This window comes from Myotis daubentonii, chromosome 1, assembly GCF_963259705.1.
Source record: "Myotis daubentonii chromosome 1, mMyoDau2.1, whole genome shotgun sequence".
NCBI lineage: Eukaryota > Metazoa > Chordata > Mammalia > Chiroptera > Vespertilionidae > Myotis > Myotis daubentonii.
Window position 1 is genome coordinate 174,373,554 of NC_081840.1, and position 18,788 is coordinate 174,392,341.

General features: G+C 41.7%; 1 protein-coding gene across 2 annotated transcripts in view; it reads right to left on the reverse strand.

The window, feature by feature from the left end:
- Positions 1-18,788, reverse strand: part of LOC132216449 (E3 ISG15--protein ligase HERC5-like) — a 54,861-nt gene that overhangs the window by 15,668 nt on the left and 20,405 nt on the right. For both annotated transcript variants that reach the window (XM_059665661.1, XM_059665652.1), the window contains exons 11-15: positions 17,952-18,045; positions 16,531-16,720; positions 13,641-13,795; positions 4,920-5,033; positions 4,497-4,604 (exon numbers count right to left, since the gene is read on the reverse strand). In XM_059665661.1, coding sequence (XP_059521644.1) covers positions 4,497-4,604; positions 4,920-5,033; positions 13,641-13,795; positions 16,531-16,720; positions 17,952-18,045 — 661 coding nt within the window. The remainder of the gene's footprint in view (positions 1-4,496; positions 4,605-4,919; positions 5,034-13,640; positions 13,796-16,530; positions 16,721-17,951; positions 18,046-18,788) is intronic.

An 18,788-nucleotide genomic window follows, 5' to 3' on the forward strand; every position in this document is an offset into this window, starting at 1 on the left:
TCTCTCTCTCCCTCTCCCTTCTTCTCTGAAATCAATAAAAATATATTAAAAAATATGTATTTAAAAAGAAACAAAACAAGAAGCTCCATATTTGTAGGGAGATGGAAAAATGCCATTTCTAGTCTTTTCTGGTGGTGGGTCATCTCCTCCTGTGGCCTTGGAATCTGCAGACACTTCAGGAATACTGACTGCTAAGCTACATGTCCCGTGGCTCTGAGTGACGAAGTGGCCAGCAATATCCTGCACTGACTATAGTAGGGAAAGGTGTATGTGTCCTGCTGTGGCCCAGGCTTCTCTCGCCTTCCCATGAATTGGACTGGAAACCTGTGTATCTTGTTTTCCAGTCTCTCTACTCCCGTTCTCCATGTACTGGTTTCCCATTTCTACATCTGTGCATTTGGATTGATAATCTAGTTTGGAGCTTACAATTTTGACTAAGTCCATCATCTCTCCTCTGGAGGACAGGATTGTGGAACCTGCTTTGTGACTTCACCCATGACAACTACAACTAAGAATTTTCTTGTCCTCAAACATTTCCCAATCCTTCATAGTATGTAACTTGCCTGGGTCCGCTATGCACTCAACCCTCACGAACAGAGTAAACAGGTTAGACAGAAAATTTCTATAGAAAAAAATAATGTAGAGAGAAAGATCTGCTTAAAGGGAACTTAAGGGAAAGTTAGGTTTGGGAAGGAAAGATTTAATCTATTTTCTCCCATTACCAGGAATGTCAGGAAAATTGAAAAAAAAAAAAGAGGTGGCTGGGAAACAGAAGAGATGACCAAGTCAATCTGATGATAGACACTAATAACAGTAACTAAAGGGAGAGTCCTTAACTGTGGAACGCTTTTAGCAGAAAGTTCTTTGTCCCTCTAGGTTGAGTATTATTAATAAACTAGAAGCCTGGTGCATGAAAATTTGTGCACTTGGGGGGGGGGTTGTCCCTCAGTCCAGCCTGCTCCCTTTGTCCGGGAGCCCTCAGGGGATGCCTAAGCTGCAATCTGGCCTCCCTCTGTGGGAGGCAACCAGCACGGCAATTGGGGACAGCGCTGGCCATCTAGCAGCCGGCCCTGCCCCCCGATCGCCCCTCCACCGCCGCTGGTCACTGCCACCCCCTATCACTCTCTCCTTCCTCTGCTGGCTGGCACCTGTCTTGGCTGACCTGGTGCTGCCCTCTCACCGGCCCCGCCCTGCCCCCTGCCAACCCGTCCTTCTGCCATTTGGTGGATTTGCATATTAGGCTTTTATTATATAGGACGTGGTGTTTATGGATTTATCAGGCATGGCTCATTGGAAAATGTCATATAAGCTCTATAATTAATAGGGAATGAAAAGGAAATACTTTATTACTGAAATGACTCCTTGTGTGCATGTAATGTCCCAGACTTTTCACTTACATGGCCCATCTCCTTTGAATTATTAGCAAAAGTAATGGGTATGTTTCTGATTCCTTTAAGTCGTTAAATTCTGTCTTATAGTCTTTGTTTTTTTCTTTTTTCTTTTGTTAATCCTCACCCAAGGATATTTTTCCTTTGATTTTTAGGGAGAGTAGAAGAGAGAGGGAAAGACAGATAGAAACATCGATGTGAGAGAAACACATCAATTGGTTTCCTCCTGGGCTGGGGAGGAGCCTGCAACCAAGATACATGCCTTTGACTAGAATTGATCCTGGGACCCTTTGGTCCGCAGGCCAACGCTCTATCCACTGAGCCAAACCTGCTAGAGCTCTTATAGTCTTTCTATAAACATCATAGAAAATAGATATGAACCTTTCCTGAGCAATGGCCTAGAAAACAAACTTCAATGATGAAAAATGTTTGGAAAATCTTTAGCATAATGTCTGGGCATGTGATGAGTATAACTGAAAACTAAGGATGATGGTGACAAGAGAGACAAAATACCATGTAAGTGTTTTGTGGGAATAATACAACTCCCAGAAAAAGAATGGAAGGAAGGGAATAAATGGAAGACAGAATAAATTCACTGGGAATAAAAGAATATCAGTTGGGGCTTATAAATCAAGCTCCAAGACTTTTAAAGAAATTGTTATTTACACATTGTATGCGGGAAACGTATTTATACGTTTTACGTTGACTGTAGTAGTAGAGCACGGGACACGTATTAATACGTTTTTTATAGACTAGTGGTAGAATGCGGGTAACGTATAAATACGTAAACTAAAGTTGTCGTAATTTTACTGAACGTTGCCACTTGTGCAAAAAATTAGCAAAAATGGCCTGCGCCACCTGGTAGCGCGCGATAAAAACTACCCGCAAACAATGTGTTTATTGATTTTAGAGAGACAGAATGGGGCGGGGAGAGAGAGAGAGAGAGGAATATTGATTTGTTGTTCCACTTATTATTCATTCATTGACTGCTCCTTGTATATGCCACGACCGGGGATCGAACCCACAATCTTGGACTATCGAGATGATGCTCTAATCAACTGAGCTACCCAGCCAGGGCTCAAGCTCCAAGACTCATAATCAGATATGATCATCTAAAGAGTAACTAAGAACTTAGTATAGTCACTAAAACTGGATAGAGAGAAAAAGAGCATTTATTTGATCATTTCAGTATTGCTCATAGTAGGAAAACAATGGTTATTAGCTGAAGAAAGTGAGGCTGCGGCCATTATATAATAACTAGAGGACGGATACATGAATTCGTGCATGGGTGGGGTCCCTAGGCGTGGTTGGTGATCAGGGCCGATCAGGGCCATCTCGCCCAGTCCCGATCAGGGCCAGGCTGATCAGGGCCAGGGCAATTGGGGCCTGCCAGCTGGGGGAAGCAACAGGTGGAGGGACCACAGGTTGGCTGGCCAGCCCCTATCGGGGTTAATTGGGGCAGCGGGCTGGGTGGAGGGACCGTGGAAGGTTGGCTGGTCGCAGGGAGGGATCAGTGGCTGGCTGCGGGAGGTTGGCTGTGGGAGTGCACTGACCACCAGGGGGCAGCTCATCTGCCCCCTGGTGGTCAGTGCACATCATAGTGACTGGTCAACCGGTTGTTGAAGTCATTCGGTCGTAATGGTCACTTAGGCTTTTATATATATATATATATATATAGAGAGAGAGAGAGAGAGAGAGAGAGAGAAACATAAATTAAAATTAAATTGAGCTGACTGGCGTTGCTCAGTGGTTGAGCATTGACCCATGAACCAAGAGGTTTATTCCTAGTTAGGGCACATGTCTGGGTTGTAAGCTTGATCTCCAGTGAGGGGCATGCAAGGGGAAGCCAATCAATGATTCTCTCGCATCATTGATGTTTCTCTCTCTCTCTCCCTTTCCCTTCCTCTCTCTGAAACAAACAAAAACATAATTAAAAAAAAATTAAATTGGAATATCATGGCTAACCCATCGAATTGGAACACGGCTTAGTAACACTGCATTGGTTATAATGTAAAAGGGGCATTTCATGCATTGCTGGTGGTAACATAAATTGGTACAACTACTATGCATGGAAAAGGATTACACATTAGTCTGCCTTCTTATATGGACGATTTTTCAGGGGAGCCAAATAGCCCTCATTGATGAGGAAAAGTTCTTTACATAAAAAATAAAAAAGTTAAAAAAGTAAAAGTTCTTTGCAGTTCATAACTTTGGAAGAAATGATAATACTAGAAATGTCGCCGTTTTGCAAACTTCAACCAAAACAATGGATAAAATTTATACTATTAAAGGGTAATATGCTCATTAGACCAGACGTGTTCCAGACGTCCTTCTGGACAAAGCCGCGGCTGCAAGGGCCGAGGAAAGCCGCCACAGCTGGGAGGGCCCATCAGAGAGCCCTGGCCTGGTGGGCAGGGCCTCCCTCTGCGCAGCATTGATCACAGAGCCCTGGCAGGGTGGGCAGAGCAGGCAGGGCCTCCCTATGGGCAGTGATGTGTGGCAGAGGCCAGGCTGGGTGGGCAGGGCCTTCCTGTGGGCGGGGATCAATGGCAGAGCCTCGGCCTGGTGGAAAGGGCCTCCCTCTGCACAGCATTGATCACAGAGCCCTGGTAGGGTGGGCAGGTCATCCCTCTGCTCTGCAATTGATCCCAGAGCCCTAGCAGGGATCAGACCTAAACCAGCAGTCGGACATCCCTCTAGGGGTCCCAAATTGGAGAGGGTGCAGGCCAGGCTGAAGGACCTCCCACCCCCGTGCACGAATTTCATGTACCAGGGCTCTAATAATGAAATAAAAGATTAATGGGAAATATTACAATGGAAATACCATGTGGTCACTAACTGAACCCACTGATGAATCTCAGCATGAATAAGAGTGAAACTACCAGAAATAATGTGCTGAAGTATGGAGAGGTGAAAAGAAAGTGGGCCTGGGATTTGCTTCAAAATAATTCAGCAAAAATACAACTACAAAAACAACAACAGTAATAAGTAAAAGTGTAGCAAAATGTTGATGACTGCTAAAACTTTGTGATGGGATTCATTACACCATTATTTCTATTTTGTATATGTTTGAAATTTTTTCATAATAAAAATGTAAGGCATACATACCAGTATTTTCATAATGGAATCAGCTTGCCATAATTTAATTTTGGATAACAAATTAAAGATAAATGGAAATTCACTGAAAATAATGGGACTGAAGTTTCCTGGAGTTATCTAAGAAACAAACAGACAGTTTTGATCATTAAAAGCAGAGAAAAATGTCATTCCTTTACTTCATCACCTTAAATTATTTCCCTCTCTATTTTTCTAGAACCTGTTTTTAAAAATCCAAATTACTTAGAAACAAATTTCTAAGAAAATGCATTTGTTTTGTGAGTAAAAGATGTTTAAGTTTTCACTGATCATCTAGTTTAGCATTTTCCATACCTACATACCTACATAGCTACTAATGTGTCCCCCCACTTAACGTATGAAAATATTCAGAGCCCTCTTGGTATTTCCACTCAGAAGTGAAAATGTTACTCTTACCTGGTAGTTATCTCTCTGGAACATTATTTTTCTTTCTTCAATAAAGTTCAACTTAGTGGAGAGTTCATTTATGATGAAAGTATCCTCTGGTAGTTGACAAGTAGCTTTGTTTACCTTATAGAGAATATGACCTGTGAATATCATTTTCTACTAACGAATGATGTAATCTTCTAATAAAAGAGTAATATGCAAATTGACCATCACTCCAATACACAAGATGGCTGGCAGAGGAGGGCAGTTGGGAGCAACCAGGCTGGCAGGGGAGGACAGTTGTGGGGGACCAGCCCTGCAGGGGAGGGCAGTTGGGGGGAACCAGGCCTGCAGGGGAGGACAGGGGTGACCAGGCTGGCAGGGGCGGGCAGTTCGGCGCAATCAGGCAGGCAAGCAGGTGAACGGTTAGGAGCCAGCAGTCCTGGATTGTGAGAGAGATGTACCAGATTGGAGAGGGTGCAGGCTGGGCTGAGGGATACACCCCCCATGCACGAATTTCGTGCACTGGGAGATATATATATATATATATATATATATATATATATATATATATATATATATATGAATCTGAGAACACACACACATATATCTATATGAGAGAGAGAGAGAGCTATTACATAGGTAATCAGAATAGAGCTCTATAAACAAAATGCCTTTATTAATGATGAAGTAGAATTCTATGAAACTTCCATTTTTTAGATCTATAATTTCTCCAATTGGCAGTGGAGATAGTACAGAAATTCTTAGGGCACAGGTTTTCTGGAAACAGTTCCCAGATCTTGAGAATAAAAGCACCATAAAAATTCAGCCCTTTTTCCATTAATTAATGAATAATAATGTAGTGCATACTATTTGCCAGGTGTGGGACAAACATAAGGTAAAAATTGTCCTAGCTTACATGAAGCTTACTGTCTTGTATAATAGTTAGCAAACCCTTTCTTAATTCTGGGTAGTAAAAATTTTAAGATTGGGCCCATACAGTCTCTGCTGTAGCTATTCAACCCTGACATTTTATAGCACAAAACAGTCATAGACAATATGTAGACAAGTGAGTGTGGATGTGTTTCAGTAAGCTCCCCATGGGCATAAACAGCCAACTGGTGATCCATGCTCTGGTAGGTGAAAATGACAAGTAATCAGGCATCAGGGATACAGTTTCTCTTTGGAGAAGGAATTAAAGGTTCAAGAAGGCCTTTCAGAAGAAGACATGTTGGCAAATCAATAATCTAAGTAAAGCTCCACCAAATCAAATGAATTCAAAATATGGGAGGCAGGAAATAAAGAATCTAAGAACATAAATTAGGAAGAGAAAACCCAGATGTAGATGTACAGGAGAGAGGATCAACAAATATAATGGTTGGTTCTTGGGTACTTGGTGGGGTGGAGGACCCACTCTGTAAAGTCCCTCTTTTTCTAAGCACTTTTCTGTATATCTGAACCTAATACAGAATAATATTGAATGTAACCATAATTTAAATTAATACATACACAAAATAACAGACCCCCAGCTTCCTGGTAAAACTGATCCAGAAAAAAAAAGCAAATAACCAATATTGGAAACAAAGAGTACACATCACAGAGAGGGGTAAGAGAGAGGTCTATTACAAAACATCTTTAAGTCCTCATAAAGTGTCTCACTTGTTAAATCCTCAATTACTTTATGCCAAACATTCACCTTTTATACATTACTTTAAAATATATGTGTCTCCACATGATTCATATTTGTCTTCTTAAGACACCAATTGATAATTCACAATACCAATGAAATACTTAGGAATCAATTTAAGCAAGTACATGAAAGATCTATACACTGAGAACTATAAGACTTTGATAAAATGAAGTTGAAGAAAATACAAGGAAATGGAAAGATATCCTGTGTTCATGGATTAGAAAAACTAATATTGTTAAAATGTCCATTATACATGAAGTCATCTATAGATTTTACACAATTCCTCTCAAAATTCTGAGGAAGAAGAACAAAGCTGGAGTTATCACACCTCCTGATTTATAACTATACTACAAAGCTATAGTAATCAAAACTGTAATGATGTAAGCTTCTAAGAACACACACACACACACACACACACACACACACACACACACACACTGGAATATATATGAATCTAAGAACACACACACACACACACACACTATTTTTATGGCGCTGAAATAAAAATAGACACATAGACTAGTAGAGCACAGTCAAGAACCCAGAACTAAATCTTTGCATATTTGACAAGGGAGTCAAGAATACTCAATAGGGAAAGGATAGTTTCCTCAACAAATGCAGCAGGAACACTGGATAACCACAGGAAAAAGAATAAAATTGGACCCCTATCTTACACCACTCACAAAAATTAACTCAAAATGGATTAAAGACTGCCTGACCAGAGTGGCTCAGTGGTTGAGCTTTGACCTATGAATCAGGAGGTCATGGTTCAATTCCGGTCAGGGCACACCCAGGTGGTGGGCTCGATCCCCAGTGAGGGGCGTGTAAGAGGCAGAAGATGAATGATTCTCTCTTATCAAAGATGTTTCTATCTCTCTCTCCCTCTCCCTTCCTTTCTAAAATCAATATATATATTAGAGGCCCAGTGCATGAAATTCGTATATGGGGAGGGAGGAGGCGTTCCACAGCCCGGCCTGCACCCTCTCCAATCTGGGACCCCTTAGGGGATGTCCGACTGTCGGTTTAGGCCCGATCCCACAGATATCGGGCCTAAACTGTTGGTCGGACACACCTCTCACAATCTGGGACCGCTGGCTCCTAACCACTCACCTGCTTGCCTTCCTGATTGCCCCTAACCCCTCTGCATGCCTGCCTGCCTGCCTGATCGTCTCTAATCCCTCTTCCTGCCTGCCTGATCGTCCCTAACTGCCTCTGCCTGCCTGCCTGATTGTCCCCAACCTCTCTGCCTGCTGGTCTGATCTTGCCCCTAACTGCTCTCCCCTGCCAGCCTGATCGCCCCTAACTGCCTCTGTCTGCCTGATCACCCCTAACTGCCCTCCCCTGGAGGCCTGATCTCGCCCCCAACTGCCCTCTTCTGCCAGCCAATTTGGTTCTGATTGGTCAGTGTCTATGCCAGTTAGTGTCAACAGCTCCACCTCCTAGGCAGCCATTGGCTCCTCACAGTTGACCCAGATTTGGTTATGATTGGTCAGTTTTTATGCCAGTAAGCGTCTCTTGGCCTATCAATGGGGCCTGATCAGAAAGGCGGGTCTGATCAGCAGCTCTGGTGGAGGCCTGTAGAGAAATGGAGGTGTGGCTGTTGGCCAGGCCAGGAGAGAGAGAGGCAAGTTCTGATCAATGGCTGCCACAGAGGCTATGGATCAGACCCTGCCTCTCTCTCTGAAGGCCTCTCTCCAGGCCTGATCCGCAGCCCCTTAGGCAGTCAGTGCTGGTTTGGGGCGCCCACAGCGGTCTGGTTGAGCCTTCAGTGGTTATGACCCTGGCTCTTTATTATATAGATACTAGAGCCCTGGTGCACAAAAATTTGTGCACTCGGGGGGGAGGTCTCTCAGTCCGGCCTATGCCCTCTTGCAGTCTGGACCCCTCGGGGGATGACCACTTGCTGGCTTAGGCCTGCTCCCCAGGGGATTGGCTTGGCCAGCCTGCAAACAGCCATCAGCCACTCACCCAGACTGGCCAGGCACCCCAGTGGGGACGCCCACCCTAAAGGGGGTGTGGCCAGCCTGAAACAGCCTGAACCAGGCACCCCAGTGGGCACCCTCACCCTGAAGGGGGAGACGGCAGCCTGAAAACAGCCATCAGCCCCTCATCCAGGCTGGCCAAGCACCCTAGTGGGGACCCCCACCCTAAAGGGGGTGCGGGCAGCCTGAAAACAGCCATCAGCCCCTCACCCAGGCTGGCCAGGCACCCAAGTGGGACCCCCACCCTGATCCGGGACACCAAGCAGGGCAAACCAGCTGGCCCCCACCCGTGCACCAGGTCTCTATCCTATATAAGGGTAATATGCAAACTGACCCTAACAGCAGAAAGACTGGGAATGACTGGTCACTATGACACTCACTGACCACCAGGGGGCAGACGCTCAATGCAGGAGCTGCCCCCTGGTGGTCAGTGCACTCCCACAGGGGGGAGCTCTGCTCAGCCACAAGCCAGGCTGATGGCTGCCAGTACAGCAGTGGTGGTGGGAGCCTCTCCCACCTCCTCAGCAGTGCTAAGGATGTCTGAGTGCAGCTTAGGCCTGCTCCCCACTGGCAAGTAGACATCCCCCGAGGGCTCCTGGGCTGCCAGAGGGATGTTTGACTGCCAGTTTAGGCCCAATCCCCAAGGGAGGGGGCCTAAGCCAGCAGGTGGTCATCCCCCGAGGGGTTCCAGACTGCGAGGGCACAGGCCAGCTAAGCGACCCCCCCCCCTCAGTGCACAATTTTTGTGCACTGGGCCTCTAGTCTGATTATAAAATGAGCAGAGGATTTCCTGTCTTACGTTTAAGTTCTTTATCCACTTTGAGTTTGTTTTTGTGTATGGTGTAAGTTGGTGGTCTAGTTTCATTGTTTTGCATGTATCTGTCCAATTTTCCCAACACCATTTATTGAAGAAACTGTTTTGACTCCATTGTATGCTCTCGACTCCTTTGTCAAATATTGAGCATAATGGCTTGGGATGATTTCTGGGTTCTCTGTTCTGTTCCAATGGTCTATATATCTGTTTGTATGCCAGCATCAGGCAGTTTTGAAAACAGTGGCTTTGTAATATAGCCTGAAATCTGGCATTGTAACTCCTCCAACGTTTTTCTTCTCTCTTAAGATTGCTGCAACCATTTGGGGTGTTTTTTTGTTCCATATGAATTTTTGGAGAGTTGTTTCTAGATCTGTGAAATGTAGCATTGGTATTTTAATGGGGATTGCATTAAATCTATAGATTGCTTTGGGTAGAATGGACATTTTAATGATGTCGAGTCTACCAGTCCATGAACATGGTATATTCTCCCATTTGTTTATATCTTCCTCTATCTCTTTTTTCAACATCCTGTAGTGTTCTGAATAGAGGTCTTTCACCTCCTTAGTTAACTTTGTTCCTAGGTATCTTAACTTTTTTGGTGTGATGGTAAATGGAAGTGTTTCTGTTGTTTCTCTTTCTGTGAATTCATTATTGGTGTATAAAAAGGCCATAGATTTCTGGGTGTTAATTTTGTATCCTGCTACATTGCCGAATTCATTTATTAAATTGAGTAGTGTTTTTATGAAGTCTAGGGTTTTCAATGGACAACATCATGTCATCTGCGAATAGTGACAGTTTTACTTCTTCTTTTCCAATTTGGATACCTTTTATTTCTTCTTGTCTGATTGCCATGGTTAGCACTTCCAATACTATGTTGAATAGCAGTGGTGAGAGTGAGCATCCCTGTCTTGTTACTGTTCTTAGGGGAAATGATTCTAGTTTTTGCCCATTGATTATGATGTTGGAAGTAGGTTTGTCATATAAGGTTTTTATTATGCTGAGATATGATCCCTCTATTCCCATTTTGCTGAGAGTTTTTACCAAGAAAAGGTTTTGGATTTTGTTAAATGCTTTTTCTGCATCATATGAAAACATGCTCAAAGTCATTAATCATCCCAGAGATGCAAATCAAAATGACCATGAGATACCATCTCACACCTTTCAGAATGGCTATCATCAACAAATCAACAGACGACAAGTGCTGGTGAGGATGTGGAGAAAAAGGAACCCTTGTGCACTGCTGGTGGGAATGCAGATTGGTACAGCCACTGTGGAAAACAGTATACAGTTTCCTCAAAAAATTAAAAATGGGACTCCCATTTGACCCAGTAATCCCACTTTTAGGAATATAGCCCAAGAAATCAGAAACACCAATCAGAAAGGACATATGCACCATGTTCATCGCAGCACAATATACAATAGCCAAGATTTGGAAACAGCTTAAGTTCCCATTAGCAGATGAGTGGATTAAAAACCTGTGGTACATCTACACAATGGAATACTAAGCTGCTGTAAAAAAGAAAGAACTCTTACCATTTGCAACAGCATGAATGGACCTGGAGAGCATTATGTAAGTGAAATAAGCCAGTTGGAGAAAAAAATATATCACATGATCTCACTCATTTGTAGATTATAATGAACAACATAAACTGATGAACAAAAATAGATCCAGAGATGTAGAAGCATCAAACAGTCCATCAATCTTCAGAGGGAAGGCAAGGGAGGGTGTGGGGGGGGGTGTGGTAAGAGATCAACCAACATGATTTCATCATGTGCTGGGGCTGGGGGTGGCCGGAGAGAGGTCAGTGGGAAAAAAAGGAGACATATGTACTACTATATGTAATACTTTAAACAATAAAGAATTAAAAAATAAATAAGTAATATAAAATATACTGTGATCCTAAAGAAAAAAAAATGTAAGAGCATATAAGTAGAAGCAATGGACAAAGACAATAGTGTGGTGAAGGCTTGAGGAAGGGGATGAGTGCGAGCTAGAAAGGGTCAAAATGGGGGGCGGGGGGATAGAACATCTGTAAAGTGTTCAACAATAAAGATAAATGTTTTAAAATGTAAAAAAATAAAATGAGCAGAGGAGCCCTAGCCGGTTTGCCTCAGTGGACAGAGCACAGGCCTGCGGACTGAAGGCACTCGGGTTTGATTCCGGTCAAAGGTACATACCCTGGTTGTGGGTTCAATCCCCAGTAGGGGGCGTGCAGAAGGCAGCAATCAATGATTCTCTTTCATCATTGAAGTTTCTATCTCTCACTTCCTCTCCCTTCCTCTCTGAAATCAATAAAAATATATTTAAAAAATAAAATGAGCAGAGGAACTGAATAGATATTTCTATTGAAATCAAACCACAAGGTGATATCGCTTCACACCTGTTAGGATGGCTACCATCAAAATGACAAGAGATAACAAGTGTTGGTGAAGATGTGAAGAAAAGGGAACTCTTGTGCTCTGTTGGTGGGAATGTAAATGGGTGCAGCTACTATGGAAACAGCATGGACGTTTCTCAAAAAATTAAAAACAGAACTACCATATGATCCAGTAATCCCACTTCTGGGTATATATCAAGGGAAATTAAATCACTCTCTCAAAGAGATATCTGCACCCCCATGTTTATTGCAGTCTTGTTTATGTTAGCTAAGAAAGAAACAACCTAAGCATCCATGGATGGATGAGTGAATAAAGAATATGTGATATTCATTCATCTATCTTATACACTTCTTTCATTATTTCACACATATAAGGAAATATTACTTAGCCATGAGAAAGAAGGGAATCCTTATATTTGGGACAATATGGATGGACCTTGAGGACATTATGCTAAGTGGGATAAGGCAGACAGAGAAAGACAAATGCTGTATGAATTCACTTATATGTGGGAACTAAAAAAGCTGAACTAATAGAAACAGAAAGTAGAATGATGGTTGTCAGGGGTTTGGGGGTGAGGGAAATGGGGAGATGTTGGTCCAAGTGTACAATCTTCCAATTATAAAATGAATAAGTTCTGTGGATCTAATGTACAGCATGGTGATTATAGTCAACTGCACTGTGTTATATTCTTGAAAGTTACAAGTAGATCTTAAGTGTTATCACCACAATAAACAAGTAGTAATTACTACATGAGGTGATGGAGGTGTTAGCTAAAGCTATGGTGTTAATGATTTTGCAAAATATAAAGTGTATCAAATCAACACACCACACACCTTAAAGTCACACAATGTTATATGTCAATTATATCTCAATAAAGCTGGAGAAAAAAAGAAATATACTACTTTAGAAATCTATATATATAAAAGCCTAAGTGACTGTCGCAACCGCAACAACCAAACAGATGACCGAACAGGTTGCCTGGGGCGGCCAACCAGGCAGGGGGGTTAGTGAGGGACGACCAAGCGACTGAGCAGCAGGCTGCGTGGGGCGACCAGGCCAGCAGGGGTGCAGTTGGGTGTGACCATGCCAGCGAAGGGGGGCAGTGAGGGGTGACCAGGCCACCAGAGGGGGTCAGGGAGGGATGACCAAGCCGGCAGTGGGGGCAGTTAGGGGCGATTAGGCAGACAGGCAGGCAGGCAGGTAAGGAGTTAGGATGCAGTGGTCCCAGATTATGAGAGGGATGTCTGATTGCCAGTCAGACTGGCAGCTGGACATCCCCCAAGAGGTCCCGGATTGGAGAGGGCGCAGGCTGGGCTGTGGGGACACCCCCTCCCCCGCATGCACGAATTTCATGCACCGGGCCTCTAGTAGTTCTCTAATAGTACTTCTGAAAAGCATTAACCCTTGTGTGTAATATTTTCTCCTATTGAGATTTTTATTTTATGGTGAACTTTGCTCAGATCGCCATTTAGCAATTTATTTGTAAAAGCATCTTATTTTAGCTAATTTTTAATGGAATGATATCAACTGAATTCTCTTGTTTTATTGAAAATGCTCTGGCTCCTCTCCTGTCCTCTAACAATATTAAGATTGTTAGCAGCCTAACCTTGGTTACTTCCAGATTATGCTGTGCACGCTAATGAAAATGCTAAACCACTCTCATATTTGAGTAGTGTTTGTGCATCTAATATATTATACGTAATATGTAATATATTCCTCCAAAGTCTATCCAGTTAGCAAAACAAACAAAATTTTGAATTATTAAGGCTGAATAAAATATTCTTTCTGTTGTGAAAAACATAACAGAACAAGACTCCAATTGGCTGGGAACTACGAGATTCGTATTTAGTAAGATGGTATATACATTCCTTTAGATGCACACTTACCTTGTACACTTCTTTCATCATTTCTAGAAGAGCTTTAAGATTGCAGTTATTCTGAGGTGTTTCAACCGAATAAATCATTTGAGCAATGATGGCTGATTTAAGCATCTGGACCAGTGTGTTGAGAGAAGACTCTTGCAAAGACGCCCAACACTGCTCTGAGGGATGCAAAATCAGCCATGATAAATATATACTCCTCTTCCCCCCTAAAAAATACTCCCTCAGTTTCTACTGGGTTCTTTAATGTGAGAAATAGATATTTTCCATTTCTGATTACAAAACCCATAAAATATGTTTTCTAAGGATATCATCCTGGACAACATTTATTACAGAAAAAAATATTTTCCCTGATTAAGTATCATTGGAATTAAAAGCTCAAATTCGGGATTCTAAAGAAATGTGTTGATAGTTCACATTTATGCATGATTACTTGATTGATTTCATGACTGTCAAACTGAAAGTTCTATAGATTATTTATAAAGTCTGAGAACATACATAGGTGAATACATATACACATACAATGTCATCAAGGATGACAATTTTACAATCTATAAAAAATAATATCTATGTCTTCAGACTTCAAACACATCTCATATATATGGATATATTTTTATATAAAATTATATCAATAGCAATATTTTAATATTACTGAGGTTACAGTCTAGATTATTGTACCTTTACAGGACAATTCTCAGAAAATAAACCTATCAAACGTTACAATATATTATCAAGCTAACGCCATTAAAACTGTATGACCCAAATGCATGAAAAGCAGATCAATGTAGCACAAGTCCCTAAATGGATCCAAATGGACATGAGAGGTTAGATATGATAAAGGTGGCATTGCATATTAATGGCAATGAAACAGATCATTCAATAAATGTCTGGGGACAAGTGGAAACTGATCCAGAAAAGAATTTAATCAAGATAAACTCCAAATGGATCAAAGATTTAAACATAAAAATGAAACAGTAAAAATTCTAGTTGGAGTATGGGAATGTTTTTGTTTCTTTGTTTCTGAGTGAGATACTCGATTTGAAGTATGACCCAAACTCAGAAACCATAAAGGAAAATGCTAATATAGTAGGCTTCATAAACATGTTAAAAATAATCATGCATGGCAAAAAGACCACAAAGTAAAAACAATTTTAATAACCTAAAGAAAAAATTTCTAACTCATATTGTTGATAAAGGATTTGCTGCCATAATAGTTTGAAACCTCCTAAATAAAAACTAACAACAGATAGAAAAATGGGTAAGCGGGAAGAACTGCTAGTTCCCAGATATGATATACACATGAACTGAGATATAACTAAACCAGTACCCCCTAGCCTGTTTGGCTCAGTGAGTAGAGCGTCTGCCTGAGGACTGAAGGGCCCTGGGTTCGATTCCAGTCAAAGGCACGTATTTCTGTTGCAGACTCTATCTCCAGCCCCAGTTGTGGCTCTTGCGGGAGGCAACCAACCTTACATTGATATTTCTCTCTTTGTGTCTCTTCCCCTCCCTTCCATTATCTATAAAAGTCAATGGAAAAATATCCTCAGGTAAGGATTAATAAAACAAACCAAAAAATTAAAAAAAAAAGAAAACCAGCACAACCTCATTCTTAATAAGAAAATTAAATTAAAGATTATTTTTTCAGAATGGGAAAAGTTTGATAACACTGTAGAAACATGAATTCAGTGGCTGCTGTGAAGGGTAAACATACATCCTCTGTCCTGGCGGCTACTTTGCCCAGCTCCAGGGGTGCATTTTACTTAGATACAGTGTGGATGGCGGCCCCTTGAAGTTGGGCTACCTGGTGGCCCAGACTTCTGTGGAAGGTCATCTGGCAAAATCTCTCAAAATTTAAAATCCATGTACAATTAGACCCAGTAATTTTGCCTTCTGGAATTTTCCCTGACTGTGTACATTTACAAATGTACAAAGAAATGCATGTTAGTACTGTTATGATAGCAAAAATTAGAGACAAGTATTCATAGTATATCCTCCCAATACAATCTATTCAGACATTACATAGAATAAGGCAGTTCTACAGATTCAACAGCAGAATGCTCTCCATAATATACTGTTAAATGGGGAAAAGCCAAGTTGCCAAAGTATGTGAGTGGTACGCTGCCACTAAAAAATGCATTTCTATATGTTTTTATGCATAACATCTTTCAAAGTTTACACAGGAAACTATATTCAGCCCTAACTGGTTTGGCTGGGTGGACAGAGCATCGGCCTGCGGACTGAAAGGTCCCAGGTTCGATTCCGGTCAAGGGCATGTACTTTGGTTGCGGGCACATCCCTAGTAGGAGGTGTGCAGGAGGCAGCTGATGGATGTTTCTCTCTCATCGATGTTTCTAACTCTCTATCCCTCTCCCTTCCTCTCTGTCAAAAGTCAATAAAAGATATTTTAAAAAAAGAAACTATATTCAGTAACTGCTTTCTGAGAGGGGAACTAGGTGGCTTATATTTCACTGTACATATCCTTTGTTCCTGTTAAGTTTTGGACCTTGAACACTAGCTTAAAATTGTAAAAAGACATCCTATTGTAGTGAATAAAATAAACAAGAACACAAAACTTAACATTTCTTTTCCATCCCCTCTGGTTAAGATGTCTAAAGCACGAGCAAAAAGTTTCAAAGTGGATTTATCGTGACTGGATCCTCCACGGTCACTAAACTCTGATGTCAAAGCCATGTCCAAGTCTAAGAATTGTACATGCCTTGCACGGTATAACTGTAATGATTACAATTGCTTTAGGTTTATCTTTTCAATAATTCACATTTCATGTACTCAAGTTTTGTATATTTTAAAATCTATTCAAAATTTGCTACAACTTCTACTTCAGACAGTGACTCTATTGAGAGTTCAAATAAAGTAACATGAAAGGAATCAAACTTACTCAGGACTCCTAAAGATCGGTCACTCATTTTACAAACAGCCTGTGCAAAGGGAACCACCAGACTTCCCGAGTTCCTAGGATCATGCATCACAGGACATTGAGGGAGCAGAAGGAAAACTGACAACGCTTCTTGGTGTGGAGAACGGCATGGAAGAGCTCCGAGCAGATGATCCCTGAGACCTGTAGTTATCTGCAGTTGAAACGGGATACGAGAAAGAAAGGCCCGGGGTAAGTTTTGGGACCAGGGGTTTCATTCCTCCACTTTCCAACTAGAATCATCATTTAGTTTTCCTGAAACCTGTTGTTCATCATTCCTTGCATCCCACATGCCCCTGAAGTAGTATGTGCGAGCCATCCTTCCGATTTTATATTGGGGTGCATAAGGAAATAAAAGTGGATCATGTGCATGTAGGTGCTGAGGGACTTGTGGAGGTGGTTCAAGTAGAAAGTGACAGAGCAGGGATCCATACCCAGACCTGTCTGGGCTAAAATCTGCCTCGGCAGAGAAAATGCCATGTGTTCCCCTCTCCAGTCCTGTTGCAGCTTCCTCCTGGGTTCACCGGAAGATGGTATTTTCTAGCCGCCCCCGCAGTTAGTGGGGCCATGTGACCGAGTTCTAGCTAATGCCATGTGAGTGCAGGTGATGTACGACACTTCAAGGCATGGCCGCCAGAAACCTCTCACATGACCTTTACTCTCTTTCCTAATCTGCCAACCAAACACAGAAGATCTACTGGAGGGTTTCATGGCCCCAGAACCCAGAAAGAAGGAGCCTGGGCCACTCCTGAATTCAACTGTGCAGAGGTTGGAAGGGTAGCAGACTATGCCACCCCAAAAGATGCCACTCCTGCATGAGGTTCATTTTAAATATATATATTTAATTTATTTCAGGGAGGAAGGGAGAAAGGCTGAATCAAGAAAGGCTAATTCAATAACGGAAGTATGTTTGCATCATCTGCAAGTGGGAAACCTAACGACAGTAATGACAGCGCTGAAACAAAGAAGCAACAATCTCAAAAAGAACAAAAGTATTACAGAACCTGCAGAAAAGGAAGTGCAATGGAACAAAACAGAGAGGAAGAATCCAGAAAGTCCTCAGTGAAGGGAATGTTCATGTCAGAAAAAGTATGCTCATTTCTATACTTAGGTTTAAAATATTCTAGTGTTCCAATCTCAACAATTCCTTTAATCACCTTCCTAATGCCCCAAGAGTGCCTATCTATTTACACTATTTTTAACCTGTGTGACTACTGTTTGCACTCTGTGGGCAAACACCTGAATGCTACCTGAGTTTAATCTGGATATACAACAAGGTCTCAGAGAATCTCCCAAAACAAAGTATTTCTTTGGAAATTTTGAGTTCTTATAAAAAATATTTTAGTGATTTGTTTCCCTTTGGCAAACAACGTGAAGAATACCACCATGTTAGTAATCCAGTCTTTCTGGGTTAACTCCTGAAAGGTGTTTCTTGCTTTAGTTAAGTCCAAATGAGTAAACATGGTGTCTGCAGCTATTCTGTGGAAGAAAAATTTTAAAAAGAGGTAAGTAAATGAAAAAGTTCAATTCAAAATTACATATTAGATTATCTATTCAGATGAAAGGCTTTTTCTAAAGCTTGCTTTCACTTCAATAATTTTATATTTTCCTCAACTTTACAATAACTATACTAATTTGGCTGAATACAAATACAATTAAAAACATAGCTGATGCCCTAACTGGTTTGCTCAGTGGTTAGAATATCGGCTGAGGACAGAAGGGCCATAGGATAAATTCTGGTCACAGGCACAGTCCTGGGTTGTAGGTTCAATTCCCACCCAGTCGGGGCACATGCAGAAGGCAACCAATCAATGTGTCTCTTTCACAGTGATGTTTCTTCTCTCTGTCTCTCCCTCTCCCTTCTACTCTCTGAAAAATAAATGGAAAAAATATCCTCAGGTGAGGACTAACAACAAATATATATATATATTTATATCTAACAACATATGAGTTCTAAAATTTCAAAAATATTAAGGCTGGATTAATAATATATGCAGTCTAACTTTAACTCAGATATTGTCTTATCTCAAATAGATAATCAATAAATATTTATTTTCCATTAAAAAAACAGCCACAGCCCTGGCCAGTCTCACTCAGTGGTTAGAGTGCTGGCCCCAGTCAGGGGCATGTACCTGGGTTGCAGGTTCCCCAGCCCCGTAGGGGTGTGTGTGTGGAAGGCAACCAATTGATGTGTCTCTTTCATGTTGATGTTTCTCTTTCTC